Here is a 20369-nt window from a genome sequence, read left to right as displayed (position 1 = left end):
TTCTCACTCAAGACAGCACCAGTCAGTGAGTAGCATGATGTTATATACTCCGAGACAGTGGATTGCAGCGTGGTTTTTAGTCCGCCAGTAAAACCAACGAAGAAGAGGAGGACTATTCAACGCAGTTGGCTTGCCTGCAACTTCCTCTGCAAAGAAGCGGCTGCCCTCATCACAAGATCAAGCCCCCACAAAGAGTGCCAGGCCTTGAAGCCAGTTTTTGTCACGGCCAAGCTGTGCAATGACATCATCATGTGATGCACTGGGGACTTTTCCACAAAAGCTAACACTGCAAAAGATGCGTCTGTAAAACGTTAATAAAAGCCTCACAAGCCCCGCTAAATGACTCGTTTTATTGTCAGACTTTGGGCAATTTGGTCCACTAAAATTTGGAGTCAAGACGCTGCCAGATTACATTTTATCCCCATCTAAGTTAGCACAGTGTTTTCGACCTTCAGTCCATCACACACTGACGTACATGTCAGTCTTCTCTGGCAGAACTTCACCCGAGATGAGATGTATCAGCAGACCTCTCTCCTCATTCTGTCTCTCAGTCTGGTCCTCCTCTCCCTCCTTTTATCACTTCTGTCAATGCTCGTTGTTTACGTTGTCATCTCTCGCTCCGTCGTGAACCAGGGGTGGTGCAGGGCCAGGAGGAAATGACACGTGTTTGACAGGAAGCTGCCTTACAGGGCAGCCCTCTTTAACTTCCCTCTGCTCCATGTCCAAGAACACACACACACACACACACACACACACACACACACACACACACCAACATAAGCAGATACAAAGGCATAATTTATTTCTGTTTACTTTAATGAACAAAGAGATCAAAAACAAAATGGGTCTGCTGAGAGGCTTCACTGATCCAAAGCCTCCTAAAGATGTGAATACAGTGTTCATCTTTCAGGACTGGACTGCTGCCATACAGAGTAAAACTGACCATCTAGTCTTCCAGACCAGCTCTAGACACAAATGCATTCAGCTTAATAACAGTTCTATAAGAATTACTCACCTGGGACACACTAAAACACAAGTTTCTAGCTTTCTGATTCTTCTTCTTCTTCTTGGGTAGGTCGCTCACTGAATGTGCTCTGTAGTGCTAATCCCATCATGCCTCTGGCCCAGTTGGGCTACATGGACCAATCTTGAGACCCCAATGGCCACGTAGCTGCAGATAATTGTTTTTTATAAAAACCACACCAGCCAGGGCACCAAATCTGAAAGGAGACCTATTATGCCTTTATACAATGTTACAAGGTCAGATCTTCATATCAAACATGGCTGAAGTTTCAATACCTGTAAGCAAAAAGCTCAGCCTTCAGACTGCTCAGATCAAAGTGTTTCCAACTGTTTTTCCTGCTATCACGACAATCTGATGCCATTTTGGTATCCAGCAGGCTGACACTAAAAAGCTTTCTTAGGCTTACTCTCTGTCGCCGTAACGTTATCTTCATCTTCAAGTCTCTTGTTTTTACAATGGATCATGTGTGATTTGAAGGTCAAATAAACAAATCTAAAAAATGTGTAATTTGCTTTAGCTAGCAAACGTTCTTGAAAACCAAAGCAAGCTCCTTAATAATGAACGTAAAATTGAAATGAATTACGATAAAAATTCATTTTACCAGCTGACTGATTTCTAATTTATTCATGTAAACAGTTATATTTTGACTTTTCTTGTCCCTCCACTGCATTTAAGCAGCTTTGGGCATCTAATAAGCAAAAAAAAAAAAAAAGTTTATATCTGACACATTAAACTGACCTGATTTTTCTCTCTTCCTTTACCCCTCCCTCCCTCTCTGGCAGGTCTTGATGCACATTGACGACGATTCAGACAGTTTCCTGTGCCAGCGTCTGCCAGCCCTCTCCTCCATGACCCAGCAGGGCGGTGTCGCCACAGCCTACGTGTGCCAAGACTTTACCTGTTCACTTCCTGTCACTGACCCTCAGGAACTGCGCAGGCTCCTGCTGGACGGGACCACGGACGCGCAGGCGGACTGACGATCAGAGAACTGACCGAAGGCTGTGCTCTTCACAGACTGCACTCTTCCGATCTGTAGCCCTAGTCTAGCTTAATTCTGCTGTTTTTTTAGGCTAGTGACTTTTGGCTCCGCCATAAAAAGAATGCCAGAATGCTTTAAAGCTCAGTTAAGCTACATTGGTAGGAATAGTTCCAGTACTACGAGCTAACTGTGGCTTCTTTCCTTCAGGATGTGTAACTCCAGCATTTCTTCATTAGCAAGACCAGCAAAGTATTACCTCGAATATCCACTAAAGTTTGTTTAGCAGGCTGTTAAGAGACATCTAATCAGCGGAGCCATATTGAAAATTCAGGTGTATAAACCATGTTCTAGAAATATGCACAGCAGCAGCGGCAGCCTACTGAAAAATATGCAGCACTTGTACAAAATGTCCCGGCTTGACTGTTAGCATAGAAGTAAACGAAAGACTATAACCTGAGACCGCTGGGAGGAATTGGACCGAGAATATTGCGCAAATGAACGAATCTGCCCTGTTATCCTCTCTGAGCCCTGTGTTCCAGCTCCCACATTCATGTCACATGGATCTGACAGTGAAAGCCTGCATGCCTGTGTGCACGTTTTAAGTGTATAAAAAAAAAGGTTGGTTGCAGGTTCTACTCCTGTAAATTTTGTAAAGGTTTTATCGCACGTGGTATTTGATTTCATTTGTCATAACATCAAATTGGACAAAGCCAATCACGAGGTCCCTCTGTTTACCATCTGCCCTCGCCCTCATTCATGTGTCTGTTATCTGGGATTCAATGTGAGAGGATTCTTCTCCACTGCTGCAGACTCCTGTCCTCTCGGCTGCTATTCTGAGGTTTAGACGACACAAAGCATGTATACGCACAAGTCTGAATAATAAAGATATTTCCCTTAAGCAGTGATTGTGTCATTTTTAGAATGGATGTTTGTTTTTTATTCTGGGTCGAACCACTGAAACAAGGCTTTAGAAATGGAATCACTCCACACACACGACTGGAAATGTTGCTGCATTAAATAAGTAGTTTTCTTTTTTAGCTTTAAAAGAGACACATTATGATCATTTTCGATGCATTAATTTTACTGATAATTTCCAGTGCTGCAGCCCTGTCTGCAACACTCTAAGGCCCCCCCGTCCCTGAACACAGAGTGTGCTCTGATTGGTCACCTCACACATGCCTGAGCCAGCACTACTACCAACAACAACAGAGCAGCTTTGCTATATTAATTCTTATGTGCCAAACTAACCTCTAGATGTAAATTTTGCAAAAGTGTGACATGGTGATGTAGTGTGATGTCACAGAGTGATAGGTGAGACTGCTGAGAAGGCGTCTCAGGGGAGGAGCTTGTGTTGGTTGTCCTTTTATAAAGCCTAACAGGCCTCCATTAACATTTCAGGGATACTTGAATGAATGACACGACTCGTCAGATACTTCGTGAAGTTCTTATGATGTGTTCTTTCTCTCTGTGTCCCAGCAGACTGCCTTTCTCTTAATTTGTACTATAAATACTCACTCACCAGAGCTCATCAGAGAAAAACCCAAAGGTGTGTATTCTTTTCCTGGTCTTTTCCCCCAGCAGGCTTAATGTAGGTAATGCAAACTGTGTGACTGTGTTGTAGTGAAGGAGAAGGGGCACATGGGAGTGTGTGTGCATGATAAAAGAGAGAGAGAGAGAGGGGGAAACAGATGGACTGCCAACGCTAAGGAAGGAGGGTTTGTCTCGGAGGGTCCCGCTCTGGGCTCTGGGAGCGGAGGAGAAAAAAAAAAGATGGGGGGGTGGGGGGGGGGAACATGATGCTTCTATCGTAACACCTCGGCCCAGAGGTGAAAGAAAACGCCATGTCGTCCACCGACGGTGGAGCAAGAACGCCTCGGCCATCTGTGCTCGTTTACTTTTTGCTCTCTGTCCTCTTTCTCCATCTCTTACTTTTGTCTGCCAATCCCCTCCTCCACCTCCTCTCCCTTTCCTGATCTGGCGAGGGCCTTGTCGCCTCAAGAGCGAGGGAAGTCATTTTGGCAGACGGCTGCTCCTGTGGAAGGAGGAAAAAGTTGCCAAGGGAAGGAAAAAAAGAGGGAACAGGGCCAAGAGGAGGAATATGAGACAGATAGACAGAGAAGGAAAAGGAGAGAGGGAGAGGGATCTTAGCTCCGTCATGTTCCGACATCACTTTTCTTAACCTGTCAGACTGCGAACCATCACGCTTCTTGGCACTTTGGGGCTCCTTTTCGTGTGCTTCCAACCAAATTCCAACCATCCACCTTCCCTCCCTCCCCTCCCTCTGTGTCTCAGCCTATCATCCTCCACCAGGTTGCGACCCCGACATATTTGGACGCAGACACACTCGTGTCTCTCCCTTTTTCAGCACCTCTGCTGTGCATCGGCACTGCAGGCGCAACGACGACGCCGTCTTCTCTACCATTCAGCCGTTCACCTCGCACAAATGTCTACCCACCATGTTCTCGTCTTCCCCTCCCCCCGCGGAGCGCCATCACTCCTCTCATTATTGTTCCGCACTAATTGTTTTGATGAGCTGCACAAGCTAAATTTTAATTAGCGCTGAGATTAGTGCTTGACCCCGGCGAACCCGTTGGCCTGCTCATTATGAAGCTGTAATCGACGTGCCACTGATTGGCAAAGATATTAATAATAATTTTATTTGCATAGCACATTAGGAGCACACAACCAGTAAACATAGTTTTCATACAGTTCTTGGACAACAAAATTCAATACAATGATAACAAATAACAGATAAAATGGTAAAGAGATTAAATAAATACAAGTCAATTAAAGGCAGTTTTTCAGATAGCAAGATAGCATCAGCTGACTGACGTCATGCAAATACAGATGTTGCAGTGCAACCACTGTTACCACTGTTCAGATGCCGTGGTAGCAAATGCACAGTCACCCTTTTTGCACTAAACTGCACCATGCATGTATGTTATCATATGAAATGACTGTACATAAATAAATGTATGGCTTGGCTACAGATCAATTATAGGATCGCTTCCTGTACCGTTCAATCAGCAAATGGATAAACTAGTGACGAAGCTCTCACAAATGAAATGCATCGATGTCGGCATTGAGGAGTCCCGGTCCAGTTGTTTGGTTGATACTCGGGTTTCGATTGACAGATTTCACACCAGCGCCCAACACATCTGGGCGAACAGGCTCGAGTCCTGGAGGACCGAGCAGGGTAACAGGGTAAAGCTGTGGTCCAACCACAGCTAACCAAGTAGTTTTAGTGCCTGATACCGATCTGCAACCATTTCATAACGTTAACCATCTGACAAGAAAGGTCTCCTACACCCATTGCTGGTATTGTCTATCTACCATGTGTGTGACCTTATGAGCCACAGATTGAGTGGTTTCCATATAAGGATGTGCTGGGCTGTGTCACACTCTTTAGTTTCTGATAGAAACCATGCGCACATGTACATATTTATACATCACATGCATATACTGTAGGTAAATGGAAATCCGAAACTGTCGTGGCACGCAAGGACAACAAATACCAAGTGCTGCATGAAGTTGCATTAAATTTGCGCGCGTGACGTAATCTCGTGCTGTTTTAACCGAGGCTCAGTTCGGCTATAGCAAGACTTTTATGTTTGCGGCTGTGTGAGTTTGTGGGTTTATTTCAGCACCTTTTTTTTTTTTTTGATCTGGTTTTAGGTCGGGACATCATGTACGCATCACGCCTCGGTCTGCCTGGCTTTGTGTACGTCCAGCGATTTATGCTTTGGATTTGGATTTCTGTGAAGCGAGGCTATCTGAGGTTGAGTGTGTGTGTTTGTGTGTGCGCGCGCCATTGTGCTTGCTATCAGATGTGGCGGCTGTGTTTCAGTCTGCCTGTGTGATAATGAGGCCACAGGGGGCCGAGAACAGCGACTCACTAACTTGGAGAGGATGGGAGTGTTCGGAGGCAGAGGGTGATCTTATTCTGCTCTGCTCTCGCTGAGCTCAAGAACCAGATGCATTTGAAAATCTGTCCCTGCTCTCACCTTCCTCAACTTGTACTATTATTTATGTGCATCTTTATAATGAACTTGATTTAGAGAGCCTTTAGGTGACTATTTATAACAATGTTTGTCTGTTATCAAAATCTTTTATGTTTTATTGAAACAGTCGCTCATTGTGTGTATGTGCGTCTGCTGTGTGTAGAAACAGCTGGGTGCCCAACGTTTTTCAGCGCGGGTATGCTTCATTTGTAAATGGCGAGTCACACAAGGTATCTCACCACCAGTGCCTTTTCAGGTAAGCCCAAGAAACTCCAAGAGTACAAAAAAAGAAAAAAAGAAAAAAATCAATAGTTCTGTTCATCAAACCAGGCTGGGAACTTGGTGATAACTCAGACCACACACAAGGAAAAACAGGGCAAAAAGAAGGGGGAGAATCCTTGGAATCCAGATGTCTCGATGTGTCGCACGTTCCCGGCGTGGCTGCAGAGCGGTGATTTATACAGACGATACAGTCGACTCCTTATGCTCGAATGAGACGCGGCGCGGTGTCAACCTGAGCCAACGTCGGACACTATGATTTATGTGGTCAGGAAAATACATAACATTAGCAGGCAAACAACACAGAGCAACATCTCCATTCACATTTGCGGTTGTCTCCTGCACGCTTCATGAATGTAAGTCTAATATTCACTCTTCCTCTAACTCCTGAGAGAACTTCGACTCTGTCACCACACAAATATTTACCCCGCTGGTATGACTGTTGCAGATTTCACGCAGAGGTCCTGCAACGCTGTTGCAACACAGACATCACCATTAAGCTGCCGTCACTTTCATACATTTAATCAGACATCAGTTGTTACCATTTCCACTGCCGGCGTGAAGACGGAACATCAGACTCCCCCCGATTCCCCATTGGGCAAGATCCTGAACCCCAAAACTGCTCCTGATGCACGGCAGCCGGCCCGTGGATGTATGTATGGATTACTGTACTGTACTGCTTTGGACAAAAGCATCTGCTAAATGCCCTATAATATCCATACAGGACAGGCTGTTTAAAAGCTGCTTGTGCCTTAGGTACAAAGCTGTAGCACCCAACACTTCAAGCTGGTCATTGAAAATCGTCTTGGAAAAGAACAGACGCTGAATTTGCTCATTGTTTAGGTATGATTGTCTCCTCGCTTCCTTAATTAGCCATAAAAGATTCAAAGGGTTGATGGGATTTTGCTGATGCCTTTAGATACTAATTCTCTTTCAGACTTGTTTTCACCCATCTTGTATCAGCAGTCCTTGACACACTTCTTTCTTTTCCCAAATGCCAATATTGACAACTCGATGCTTTGCCGTCACTGTTCCTTGGGGCTCGTAGGAAGCGCCGTTCATCAGAATGCCCAGGTTGTCGTGGGAGGTGGTGCTAAAGGTGAGGCGATACGCTCATCGCTCATCGCTTTCTCTTGAGTCGGCGAGAGGGGCCAGACGGATGGAGACAGACGCAGCATAAACAACAACAAACCATATAACCACGTATTTGCACTTTACGGCGTCATACAGCACGTAGCACTAAAACCGCGGCGGCATATTTTCATGTCCCTGCTTCTCAGTCTCCTCACCTCGCTGTCCCTCCCCGTTCCTGTCTTCCTCTTTTCTCTTTGACATTTTTGCGAACACTGTACTGCACCGCTGTTGGATCATGGCTCAGGCTATATCAGTTGAAGAAGCATGTCAAAAGCAGTCATGAGCAGCGGAGTGCATCCAGCCAGACGCTGTCGGACCAACTGACGTCCAGGGTGGAGGTGGAGAGGGAGAGGTAATAGAGATGTAGCACAGTCTGGACGAAAAACTCTGAATTGGTCTTCAGAAATTTCAATGCGGACGATGTCCATGATTTTAGGCCCTTAACCCCCCAATCCCTTTTTTGTGGCTCAAGGTATGGCAATGTCAGTCGAGGTCAACCATTTTGGTCCAGCCTGGAACATCTCAGCTAAATGAAATGTTGTAGATATTCATGTTCCCCAGAGGATGATGCCTATTCATGTTGGTGATACACTACTTTCCATCTAGCACCACCTGTAGGACATGATGTCCATTGATTGAGTAAGAAATATCAAGTTACATTGGATGTGTTGGTCGGACCTTTTATACAGACATTTAGGGTCCCCAGAGGATGAATACTTATGTTTTTGTGGATCTCTATATTCTCCTGGAGGTTGATTTGTTTGTGGTTCTGAGTGGGATGTCTCAACAGCTATTCGATTGCCAGTTATGAAATTCATGACCCCCTGAGGATGAGTTGTGACAACTTGTAACCGATTCATTTTTGTATCTGGCACCGTCATCATGCCAACATTCTTTATGTACTTTGGTTTATGACTAAATGTTTGCAAAACTAAAGGCATTCCCATCAGCCTCAGCTGTGCTTTGTGTTAATTAGCTATTGTTAGCATGCTAACATGCTAAACTAAAATACTGTCATAAGTATCAGAATAACTGACACAACAGCAAAACAATGAAGGCTTTAGAAATGTTAGCTAAAGTGGGCTAAACAAAAGTAAGAGTGTTATTGGTGTTTATTCACTAAAGTTCCTCACCTAGATCTTCATAATCAATAATCATTACTCACTCTAAAAAAACAAAACAAAAAGAAGATTAGTGATTAGTGTGCCAGGATGGGAACATGGTAAACAATTTACCTCCGTGTTTATCTTACAATTATTAGCGTGTTAGCCTGCTGATGTTTTTTTCACGTAAATAATTTCATTTTACAATTACACAGGATTGTTAAAATAACCCATTTCTCATCTACTGAGTGTGGGCATTATAAGCATGGCAGCCCCCCCCCCCTTATTTTAACAATGTTAAATATACCCTAGATATTTTATTTCCATCTTTATGTGTATTTTACACCTTCCCAGTTCTTTTTCTGCTGCGGACAGCAACTTTTTGCATAATTAAAAACACAACATGTATTAATATTACCGGTATGATAACAGGTATGATATTTTCTTCTGTCATAAACCATATAAACACACACGCCAAATATATAAAAATAAACACATGCTTTTTTTTTTCTTTTTATTAAGCTGAAGTCCCTTTTCAAATTGTCTGTGGAATAATTGTGTGTCAGAAAATGTGTGCATTCGCTTCTCCTGCCTCCCCCACGAACTAATATTGAATCGGACAGCTGGTTAATAGCATCTCAGTTCACTTCCTCTCTCTCAGGGCTGCGTGCAGGTGACACCAGGGAGGGAAGTAATAACATGTATGTGAGAGGACAGGGAGGAAGCCGGAGGAGGACTGAGGAGAATGGGGCGAATGGAGGAAGAAAGAGTCAATAGGTCAGTTATATAGATTAATGCAGGCAGAGAAGAATATGACGTGGGTTCCCAGAGAAATCACTGTATGGATTTTATTACTGCACCTTAGATTATTGTGGTTTTAGTGGTGTGTGGAATACTGGCCACCTTCCTTTTGAGGCGGCAGCTCCTGTAAATTGTTTTATTGCCCCCGTTCAGTCACTTTGCGTGAACGTTATCACGGTCCCGCTGTTGTGTTGCCTTTTTTCCAGCTGCTACGCTGCACCATAAAGTTTCCCGGTGGGTATAAAGTTCTGCTGTGGTAGAGATAGTGCTCAACAATGTGGGCAGAGAGTCCTTTTCCTGCATGAGAGCAAGAAAAAAAAAATAAAAAAAAAAACAAAAAAAAAAACAGTTCGGATCCACTGCACCAGCCCATATATTACCATGACACCTGTTTCTCCGACAGGTGTGTTTTTTCTTTTTTAAATGCATGCAGCATGGGCCATATGGAAGCCCATAGCTGCCAGGAAAAGAAATGGATGAAATGATAGCAATAACAAAAACTTGAAGGTAGGTGATCAGATCAATGTGAATCTCGTATGTGTACAGAGAATATGAAGCTCAGCCGATAGCTTAGCCTAATGACTGGTCCCAGGTTTACTCGACAGGTTTACAACAATGACTTTAAGTTACCTGTTTGCACGAGTTGTTCTTCTGTTTCAGATAAGATGATGATTTGTTTGCACAATACAGAAAAATATTACCTCGCACTGACAGCCAGCCAAGTTCAGTTAGAACCGCTGTTGATTAGAGTTTACTCCCACTGATGGCCCAAGTTACAAAAGTTAAATTAATGCGCCTTCCCTGAGTTAGATGCCTGTATTGAAATTTAAAAACAGACATCATCACAGCAGAGAACTGATCCCATATTTTCTCATTCGCCGGGAGAGAGATATGCGTCAACCTTTGTGTTTTATGGTTATTGGCTGAAAAACAAACACCAAATAGGGCTCGACTGGAAGTGCAGCTGGGGAACTTCGGCTGTAGCTGTGAGTCATCCGGGGTTTTTTCGATGAACTTCTTTTCAAAAAGGACAGCCAGAGCAGATCTCGCTTATGCGCACTCGCAGCTGCTGATGGGCAAACGCACAAAGGAAAAGAGCAAAAAAAGTGGGTGAAGAAGTAACACGAGAGAACTAATCAGCATTTTATCGGCGCAACAGAGCACACGCTCTTTCCATCTCCCTCTCCTGTGCACGTCCCACAGATTCATCATGTGTTGCCAGACCCGGTTTGTGTGGTGGATGGGGAGGTAACTAGAGCGATGGAGGCTGAGGGGGAACAGGGCGACTAGTTCATCATGTTAGCCTAGTTAGATGAAAGCAGAGAGAAAGGGATGCTCATTAAATCCTTCCCTTCCACATTTCTCCCCCTGTTTTCCTCCCCGGCTCCTTCCTCTTCCCTCTTACTCAGTGTCACAGTTTTGCATCATGCCGTTGCGCAAGACAACAGGTTAATTACACGCTTCTTGCCGCTCATTGTGGCCCCTAAATTGGAGTCGCTGACAATTGTGCTGAAAGGTAGAATCTGTCACCGCTTGGCGTCTTACATGATCGTTATTGGTTTGCTATTTGCTGAACCAGGCTGCCATGGACCGACGCGAGGGTCACTTCATGTAGATTAAAGGTGAGGTGTAACGCAGTGTAGGATCAGTGTGGGTAAATACTGTATAGTCTAATGCTGGTCTATTGAATGGTGTCGGACAGTTTTAGCGATGTCTTTTTTTTGTCATCCAAACTTTTGTGTGTCTGTTGAAAACAGAGGAAAATGAGAAGAAAAAAAAATCCTCTTAAAATGGTCCATTTGTTCACGCAGCCAGTCGAAGTAAACTGACGTCAGCGCTGTAGCTTTACAATGCACGACTTGCCCCGCAAACACGGACTCCAAGTGAGCGTACCGCCTTCATGTCCGAGTCCTTGACATTTCCTCGACATTTGATGACATTTGTGGACACATGTAAACTGCAGGATTTGACAGTCTATCAAAAATGGAGGGAGAATAGTGATGGTCAAATGTCAACAGGCTCCTGCCATCTGTTGTTATGGCTGCAGCACTGAGGTAAAGTGCACTGTGGGACAGTGTCACGGTGGTCACTTCGGCTGTGTCATGGCTCAGAGTCAGGGCGCTCTGGGTCTTCCTGTCTATGGCTTCCTAGACACAAACTGGACACCGTTTGATGATTAGGTGTTAAAGCCCCTGAAAACTCTTTTCAAAGTCTTGATGTATTTGTATTTGAACTAACTAAGCATCAATCAGAGTATCTAAATCCTGATTGGTCATCAGATGAACAAGATATGACCTTTTCCAAAAATACACAACGCCCTCCTCTAATATGACCAAAAATAACCAAACTTTGGCAAAACTACATCGTGTATGCAGTATATTTTATTCATGCTCATGAGTAAGAAGCTGGTTGAACAAAAAGGTTTTTGGGCCCACTGCAGTCAAGTTGGAAGTGTCAGTATGTTTTAATTGGGGGGGCCTTGTCATTTAGGTGGTGATGGAAACTTGGCTGCAAAATTGACTTAAAATTCTGTTGGTGTTGCTTCTCATTCAGTAGGGCTAGGCTGAGTGAAATTTTGTGGTGTGACAATTGGAGCAATTTCTGCTTTGGATGACGGTTCTCCCCGCTCCCTCAAATAATATCACTTAAAAGGAGTTAGTGAATTCATGGCATTGATTAGGTGAACACCTTGTGAAAGCAAAGCACAAATTTACTTTGCTTTATTGAAATCAATTTGCTAAGAAATGTACTGAACAGAAAAAATTGGCCAGTGTGTCACAGTTCTTTGAAGGTAAACCCCCACACAAGCACTAGATGCTTGAGTGAGTAGAATATTAAAGGAATGACTTTTAAAGCTAGGGTTAGTAAGTTATTCTAGAATCATTTTTGGATGCTTCTAGGTCGGATTTTTTTGGTTCGATGCTTTCCACGTTTAGCTTGCTTGCGCTGGTTTATACAGTCTCACCAACCCCAGCTTTTACTATTCAAATGAAAACCAAAAGAACATTAAGCCAAAGGAATGTAACAACTGTTGCATGTGGACACACACATGTGGCCTGGTATCCTTTTAAACTTGTGATTGCTGAAGTAATTTTAATTGTAGAGAAGTTAATGTACCATAGCCGTGTATGCAATTTCAATACAAGATTCCTTATCAGCATCAAATCACCTCAAAGCAACATTCCTTTGAAAAGTTCCTTCCTACTTCCTACTCTGCTGGTGAAATTACAACCAGGTCTCTGATGGAAGAGATATTAAAAGATTTTGTGTGACAGATGCCTAGACAGACGCTTATTGTTAGCATATGGTGCTTCATGATTGAATTCTGCTGTAACTGAGTGAAATACCAATATAGTCACTCAGCGCTGCCAAATTCCATAAACAGAATCACACCCACTAATCAAACGAAGGATCTTAGAAATGGTTGGAGGGGCCGTGATGTTGCAACAAAGGGATTGGGCGCCAAGGAAATGCAAACAATGTGACAAATAACAAACAAGTCACTGCAATCAAAGGGGAAAAGTCAAGCAACGTCCCAGTGATCTCTGCTGGGCACAAGAGTGAACACGCCGTCGTAGACTGACAGATGCTACGTGATACAGTATGGAGGTGATTTACAGCAGCTCTCACCTGGACTCCCTCCTCAGGAATGAGAAAAGACAAAAGTATTGATGATTTAGTTTAATGCTTAAAGTAAAATTCCGGGCCAGATGGTCCCACAGAGCCACTGCGATGTTCACATTTGGGGTTTTGAGGGGTTTTCAAATGCCTCAACTGTTGGAAGGATCTATGATCTAAGATAAATATGATATAAACTACACAATATAAAGGCTTTGGTAATCTCTGACATTTAATAGATGGATGGCTGGATAGTACCCAACCCTTCCCTAACAGGAGAGTATATGGTTGGATAAATAAGTGGAGGAATGATTAGGTAATGTGGATAAACTAATGTTGAATAAGAAAGAGATAGAGGTGAATGAGTGGCAATTAGCAATGAGAATATTGACTTGCTGTATGGCCCTTGTAAATCGAAGTTGACATCAGTGATTAAACATCGTGTAAAGTCAACGCTAACAGCAACCCCATGAGTATGATCCATATAGGAGCAAATCATTTCAGTCGCTTTGATCTGTCTTCGCAGAAATCTGTGGCCTCGCATTGCACTGAATACTTCTCATTAAATCTCAAGCCCTCTGTGATTTACTGTGTTAATTTCTGCTCATACATACACAAATAAAAACGTTGATATTCTGCGAGCAGCGCTCGGTGTATTGATGATTTGATTACTGGTGCTTTCCCATTGACTGGCTGTCAGGCTGTACAGCTGGGATGGCTTCTGTAATAAGAAGACACATACTGTACGTTCACTTCATTGCCAAGGGTTCACTGGAGGTTTGTATCTCAGCATCAACAGGATGCAATAATTCAGCCTTTATTAAAAATATAAAAGTATCTGTATATATTAAATATATTTAGATCTGTTTCTGCTGTGTGGTTGCCTGGTTGTCTGCACACAGAGAATGAAGCAGTTCAGATAGATTCAACGACTATTTGTCTTTTAAACATAATTGGCATTTTGATCAGCGACAGCCATTTGCGGGCAGTAGAAAGCTGCAAACACAATATAACACTTAACACAACAGTGACATTAAAGGTGTAATTTGTAAGAAATGGCAAAAATTCAAAGGTAGGACCAAACCTAAAGGGGGTAGTTTAACGGTTTACTGCTGTTCACTGAACTGTTTGCCAAGCTTTCTTTGGCTGTGGTAACTAGCTGCCATTAACAAGTAGCTCAGTTAGCTGTTGAGCAAAGTAGCCACATGACGGGGTGAGTCACTGCAGTCAATGGGGATCAGTCGAGAAGCCTCCCAGCTGTCTCTGCTGGGCACCAGACTGAGAGTGAACACATCCTCTTAGACTGACAGATGCTATCTTAGAGACAAGTGATACAGTATGGAGGTGATTTACAGCAGCCCACAGCTGGACTGCCTCTTCAGGAATAAAACACAGCATTGTTGATGATGTCAGCTTATTTCTAAATGCTTAAACCTAAATTCTGGGCCAGGTGGTTTGTTACCCAGGACCATCTAGTAAGCCGCATGTTCTCCTGACGTGGCGGGAGAACATACCAGTGCAGCTAGTTTGCAAATCAGACTCTAAATCCTGTCAGAGCAAGTGCGAAAATGTATTTTCCTCTGAGGAAAACATTCTCAAGTGCTGATCATTGCTCTTCTTTCTGTTAAGAAGATATTATTTTTAAAGCCGATTAGCAATTTACAGTGTGTCTGAGCTCTTCATCAAGGCATACTGACAGCTTTTATCTTGGCACCTCTACAGACAGTTTTGTTGCCGAGCCCATCTCTGCTGTAAAGACATCAGGAGACTCTTTCAGACGGTTCACTCATCAGGAATTTATACCCTCCATGGCAGCAAAACACATCATTACAACAGGCAGACTGTTATTGTATTTGATGAAACTCACTAGCCTAGCAACATCAAGGTTGTAATCAAATCATACCGCGGCCTTTTCTGTACAACAGGACTCTTCATCTAAAAAGAATATGTGATGCTGTGATATGCAAGTATGTTTTCCTCAAATGTAATACAAACCCCACTTTTTTAAATGTAATTTCCAGAACAAACTATGGTAGAAGAAATGGCCCAAAAATGTGAAGTAAGGCTGAGATTGGAAGTCTCCTTATTCATTTGAGTAACTGGGTATTTGCACTGTTCTACCAAGTTACACAAACCCTTAATTTCACCCATAGCACGTTACATAATATCTGCTATATGTAATGATGGAACCGAGGCTTAAACCTCAGCAGGCATGTCACATCTGCAAGCTACTTCACAGGCTCCTGGCCCCTTGAAAGAAGATTGATAAAGTGGAAGTGGAATTCCTTTTTGATGAGACATCTAAACTCTAAACAGTGCTGTGACCACAAAGAACATGGATAAAAGCTGCAGATCATTTTTCTTCTGGACGTTTTGCAGCAGAGAGCGAACACTTGCGTGGCTTCTCGCTATTGTGGCCGTAACTCTCTCCAGACCGTTGAAAAAAAGAAAGCCGAAGGCCAGCCAAATCGTCAACACACATACGCACACACACACATCTCTGTCTCCCTCCCTCGCGACTTCTCTCTCAGGTTAATGAAGCGTGACCACTCTGACAGTGGAGACCCGCTTGGAAAACCCACTGAGGAGCAGGTTACACCCTCCATATTCCTAAAGAAAACACACGCGCACACACACTCAGGCATGCAGGAATACCTTGATTCGGCCTTTGTATTTGATGGCATCAGTCCTGGAGCATGCGTGCGTCTGTGTGTGCGTTACAGGCCTCAGCTTTCGGTGGCTTATGGAAATTTTCTCCCACCTACGATACTACATCTGTTCCCCTGGTACCACTCCCCTCCTTCCCTCTGATCTGCGTCCAGATGACATTCCTGTCTGGCCAGCTTCATCACAGTCCCATGATGAATGAGACGGTCTCATTTACATAATGCACTGCTGGAACGGGAGACGGAGACGAAAGCAGGAACGAAAGGAAACACACTTGAACTCTGGACGCCCATCTGAACTCTGTGAGACACTCTGTTTCTTTTGGAGGTGAAAAGGCCACGTTTATTCCACAGTTCAACAATGTATATTAAGATCTTCAAGTTGCAAGTTGGCCATTTTGTCTGTCTATCCTTTTGGTACTTTGTACCATTTGCATTAACTTCCATTCTTTGGGCACATGGATATCCGTGTTGGGTTTGCTGGAAAACAATTGTTGAGATTTCATTGTGAAAAGTCAAGTCATGGTGGTGCTGTAGAGGAAAATTCAGGAGTGTCACTACAACCAGTGGGCTTCATTTCAACGGAACAATGACTGTCGGTCAAGATTACACAACAATCCATCAAATAGTTGCTGAGATTCAGTTTGGACTAAAGAGGTAGAAGGTGCAAGTGCCCATGGGTAACATAACATTCTAGTTCCTGGGAACTAGTTTGGCCTATTTGTTTTAGGGACATGCATGAGCTACATATAGCAAGTCAGTTCTTGATAAGTTTAAGCTTTTGTGGGCTGCGGCGATCGCATAAAAATGGTTTGAGGTTGAGTCGCAACTGAACTGCAGTTTACCGCAGGCTTATGAACCAGAAATTTTACAAAGAATGTGGGCTACAAACTAGTCTAGTAGCCTAATAAAATGCAACTATGTGCAGGAGACATATACTGCACGCTTGGATGTTTAAGCTGTTAAAATGATCCAATGTAACTATTATAATATACCATAAGGTGATATATAGCTCTGATATTCAGAGAAAAGGGGGTGTCCTGCTGAACTGCAACAACTAACCAAGAGAATGATTGATAGCCCCTGCTGGTTGAACCTGTGCATTACTTCTCTTTACAGAAGGTTTGGCTGCACCAAGAGGACATAGCTGGCTGCTAAACTGCTAACTGGTACGTATATACCACATTTTATTTTAGGAAAGTAATGTCTTGTGTTAAAGTAACAAAGAAAAATCAGAAGAACTTTGCAATTAGCTAAGCAAAGTAACTTGACCCACTGGAACTCTTATCAAAGCGGCCAGTGTAGATTCTTTGCAGGTGCTTGGTACTTAGCTAGCTAAGTAAGCTAATGCAGTCTTGCAAGAGTGTAGCTTCAAATCCTGATAAATAGCTTGGATGTTTTTAAGCATAAATCTTAAATCTGAAAAAAAAAAAAAAAAAAAAAAAAAAAGTATAAGTAGATACATAGTAGATACAACACACTGACTGCTAACCTGTAGTATGTAGGTTAATCATTGCTGTGACTGTACAAAAATGCTAATACTCAACAGTGGAAATATCAGTTTTAATGGCAGGTTAATGACTTAAAATAGCATTTACCTGGTGTTTTGCAATTTGCTGGTGTTAGCTGCAGAAAGCCAGAATCAAACTCAAATTTAGCTGAATTTAGAGGTTGGTCCAAGTTGTAGAGGGGACACTTTTGTCTGTTACCGTAACTGCTACACGTTAAGTTAGCATTTTGTAAAACTGGAAAGTGGTAAGTCAAAGAGAATGTAGGGATTATAGCATTTCAATAAGAAGAAGCTGGTGAACTGTAAAGGGGAGAAGTGTAGAAATTCAATCACTCAGTGATGTCTACATGTCTGCACAGAGCAAGGATGCATTGTGAAGCAAGCAGTCTCTCCCCCTTTTCCTCCTTGTTTTTTTCTCTCATCTCTCTTTTTCTCACACACACACACACACACACACACACACACACACACACACACACACACACACACTCCTTCCTAACCCCTACACTTTTCCATCATTCAAATAATTCAAAACACCCACCCGAGCCATCACGCAAATGGAAATATTGATCTCTCTTTCAGTGGATCATTTCGGTTGGGAAAAGGGCTCGAGACAAATGCGAGGCCCCCAGTCTTTTATTTAATCCTTACCGGGTAACATATATACACTCAAAAAGGCCGTCTGCTGTTTGTGACCCACGTGTTGGAAACATGAGCGTTCCGTCAAACTCAGCGCTGCGGGGGAAGTTCGGCGAGAGGCTTTTTTCAATCACGCGCGGGACGTAAACACCTTCGTCTTGTTTTGCTCTCCCTCGCGATGAACAGGAACCGGTCTGTTTCAGGGAGTCTGTGTGCGTCTGTGTGAAGTATTCGTGTCTGACAATGTTTGTCGCTGTGTTTTCGTCCCTCCGTCACTGTGTGTGCGTGCGTGGAAAGTGACAGGCAGGTGAACAGACTGCCTTGTCAGATGCAATTGGCAGGTAGCAGCTGTAGATCATGTTTGAGGTCAGAGGTTTGGAACAAATGCGCAGGCCCCCACGCAGAGTGTCACTCCACCTTACTAGCACTGACCTGGTAATGAAGGAATCCAAAAAAGGAGTCCATTTGGACGTGTCCTGACAAACGCTACTACCACAAACTAGATGGTGGAAAGAAGTGCAAGTTTTAAAAGTTTTAACACTTGCAGGGAGGTGACGAAAATGCCACCCTGCCACTTTCCTTCTTCCCGAAAAAAAGCATCCAAAAGATTCAATTAGTTGCCCAGCAAGAGTGTCTGTGTGAGTGTGTACATGAAAAAAATGTGTGTCCAGGGTTAGTCCGTCTGTCAATACATTTCCCCTGTGGGAGCGATCGATGCCCGTGATCGCTTTTCCTTTTCCTGTGTGAACAGGCGCAGCCAGCTTTTAACCCACATAGCCATCAGGCTGAACGGTCGACGCTTGCACTGGGATTTCTCATGCTACCTATTAGACAGCAAGAGCTGGCAGCTAGTCGGGTGAGGACAAGAATGGTCTTTGCAGAATTAGGTCATTTTCTAATCACAGAATTTGGATGTGCAATAGCATTTATGGTTCGAGTATCACGTCAGTATCTTGACCTTAGTTTGCTGTTTTTAAATCCTCCATAGTTAGTTAGATGTTTAAGCACAAGTACACACTCCTCTGAGCTGTACTCACCCTGCTGGAAAAAGCAGCATAGACCAGCACCAAAACCAGCACCAAACACAACATGCTGGTCTTGCTAGCTACTAGCAAGATGCTGTGTTTTGGTGCTGGTCTATGCTGTTTTTTTTTTTTTTCAGCAGGGCAGCTGGAGGACTTTACATGTTGTAAACTTGTTCTGTTGTCATGTTAAAGTGCAGCTCACTGTTTAAGTCTTCATGTTACTCAGAATAAACACTCCACAGTCCTGCTGTGTGTTTAGCTGTTGGCTATATTAGCTGCGTTAGCTTTTAGCTATCAGCTCTGTAGCCATTGGCGCCCTTAGCAAAACACATGAAGTGACCTTGGGCAAGATGCTGAGCTCCAAAAAGGTGCTCCTCATGTTAGCATTGACTCAAAGCATCACTGTGCCTAACTGCATCCTCGCAGAGCTGCAAGCATGGCTGCAGACTCTTAGTGTTGCTGTCCTGTGCACAAAAGCTGTTTGGATTAGTACATTAATGACTGCGTATGCATTTGCAAGTAATGTATTTTCCAATGCAAGCATTTCCTCTGCGACTCAGTTCGTGCACTTTAAATGGTGCACACTATTCACAGATAATGGATAATGATGATAGAGCACTCATGAATACATAAATCTCCAAAAATTAAATGCATAATCTCCAGAGAAATATTCTATTTAATCATGTATGCAGTATTATTCATATATAGGATTACGCAGAACATGACCCAGTATCTGGCGGTGTGCATGTGAACACTCATTACGATGTATTCGCAACATGTCTCAGCCCTGTATTCATGCGCTCTTTATTTGCATATGCATGAAACACAGAGAAACTGACATGACTGGATAAACACACACTCGATCCCAGTTCTCCCTATTTGGGATAGTCCTCTCTGGAAGTTTCGGTGTCATTTTCCACGCGTTGGCAGTACGGACCGTCTCAAAATACCCATATTAAACCCTCTCTCACCCTTTAGCTATTAGTGGCACAGGCTCCAGATCGGGGCCGTGCACTGTTCTGCCTCAGCCCCCGGGGACAGCCGCTCGTCCTGGGCTGACTCGCAGAGACCCCCAGTGGGAACGCAGAGAGCTCTGTGGGAGCCGACGCTGACGGAGCTGGAGGATGCTCAAAGAGGAAAAAGATGAAAGGCGGAGGCACAGAGAGGGAAGCGCTGAGGGGCCCCCTCTGCTTCTCCCTCCCGTCTTCGTCTTAACTTTTTCTCAGTTCGGTCTCAGTTTTTGTCATGTCGTGACGGCAGCTCCTTGTTATCAATTTATGTTTGTTAAAAAAAGTAAAACAGTTTTAATCAGGCTTAGAAGGGGGGTGGGGGGGGGGGAATCAAAGAGAAAACAAAAGTAGAGAGTGGATCTCACGTCTCTGCAGCTATCTATTAGTTATCACAGCACTGTGTTGTCGAACTACTTCTTATTAGACTGCTTAATCTCCTAAACCTGTTCTCCCTCTGTTCCCCCTCCTCCAGGTCCTCCTCCATCGACTTCTCTCTGCTTCTCCATCCTATTTCTTCTGCACCCTCTTTCTCCTTTCTTTATGCCTTTTCTCCTCTTTTGCTCCCCTTCTTCTCTTCACA

General features: G+C 43.6%; 2 protein-coding genes across 5 annotated transcripts in view; both read left to right on the top strand.

Moving 5' to 3' along the window:
* spata20 (spermatogenesis associated 20) overlaps nt 1–2904 on the top strand; it is a 44116-nt gene extending 41212 nt beyond the window's left edge. For all 3 annotated transcript variants that reach the window (XM_037081969.1, XM_037081970.1, XM_037081971.1), the window contains exon 16: nt 1807–2904. In XM_037081969.1, the coding sequence (XP_036937864.1) occupies nt 1807–2001 (195 nt within the window). In that variant the 3' untranslated portion in view covers nt 2002–2904. The remainder of the gene's footprint in view (nt 1–1806) is intronic.
* A 13756-nt stretch (nt 2905–16660) lies between these two features.
* The window catches only part of cacna1g (calcium channel, voltage-dependent, T type, alpha 1G subunit), a 274185-nt gene continuing 270476 nt past the window's right edge, over nt 16661–20369 (top strand). Inside the window, exon 1 of one of the 2 annotated variants that reach the window (XM_037081174.1) lies at nt 16661–16774. The gene's annotated coding sequence lies outside the window, so the exon portion shown is untranslated. The remainder of the gene's footprint in view (nt 16775–20369) is intronic. The other variant, XM_037081175.1, reaches the window with a different exon arrangement.

This window comes from Acanthopagrus latus, chromosome 20 (genome assembly GCF_904848185.1).
Source record: "Acanthopagrus latus isolate v.2019 chromosome 20, fAcaLat1.1, whole genome shotgun sequence".
In the NCBI taxonomy this organism is placed as follows: Eukaryota; Metazoa; Chordata; class Actinopteri; order Spariformes; family Sparidae; genus Acanthopagrus; species Acanthopagrus latus.
This window is presented reverse-complemented; position numbering and strand designations above follow the sequence as displayed.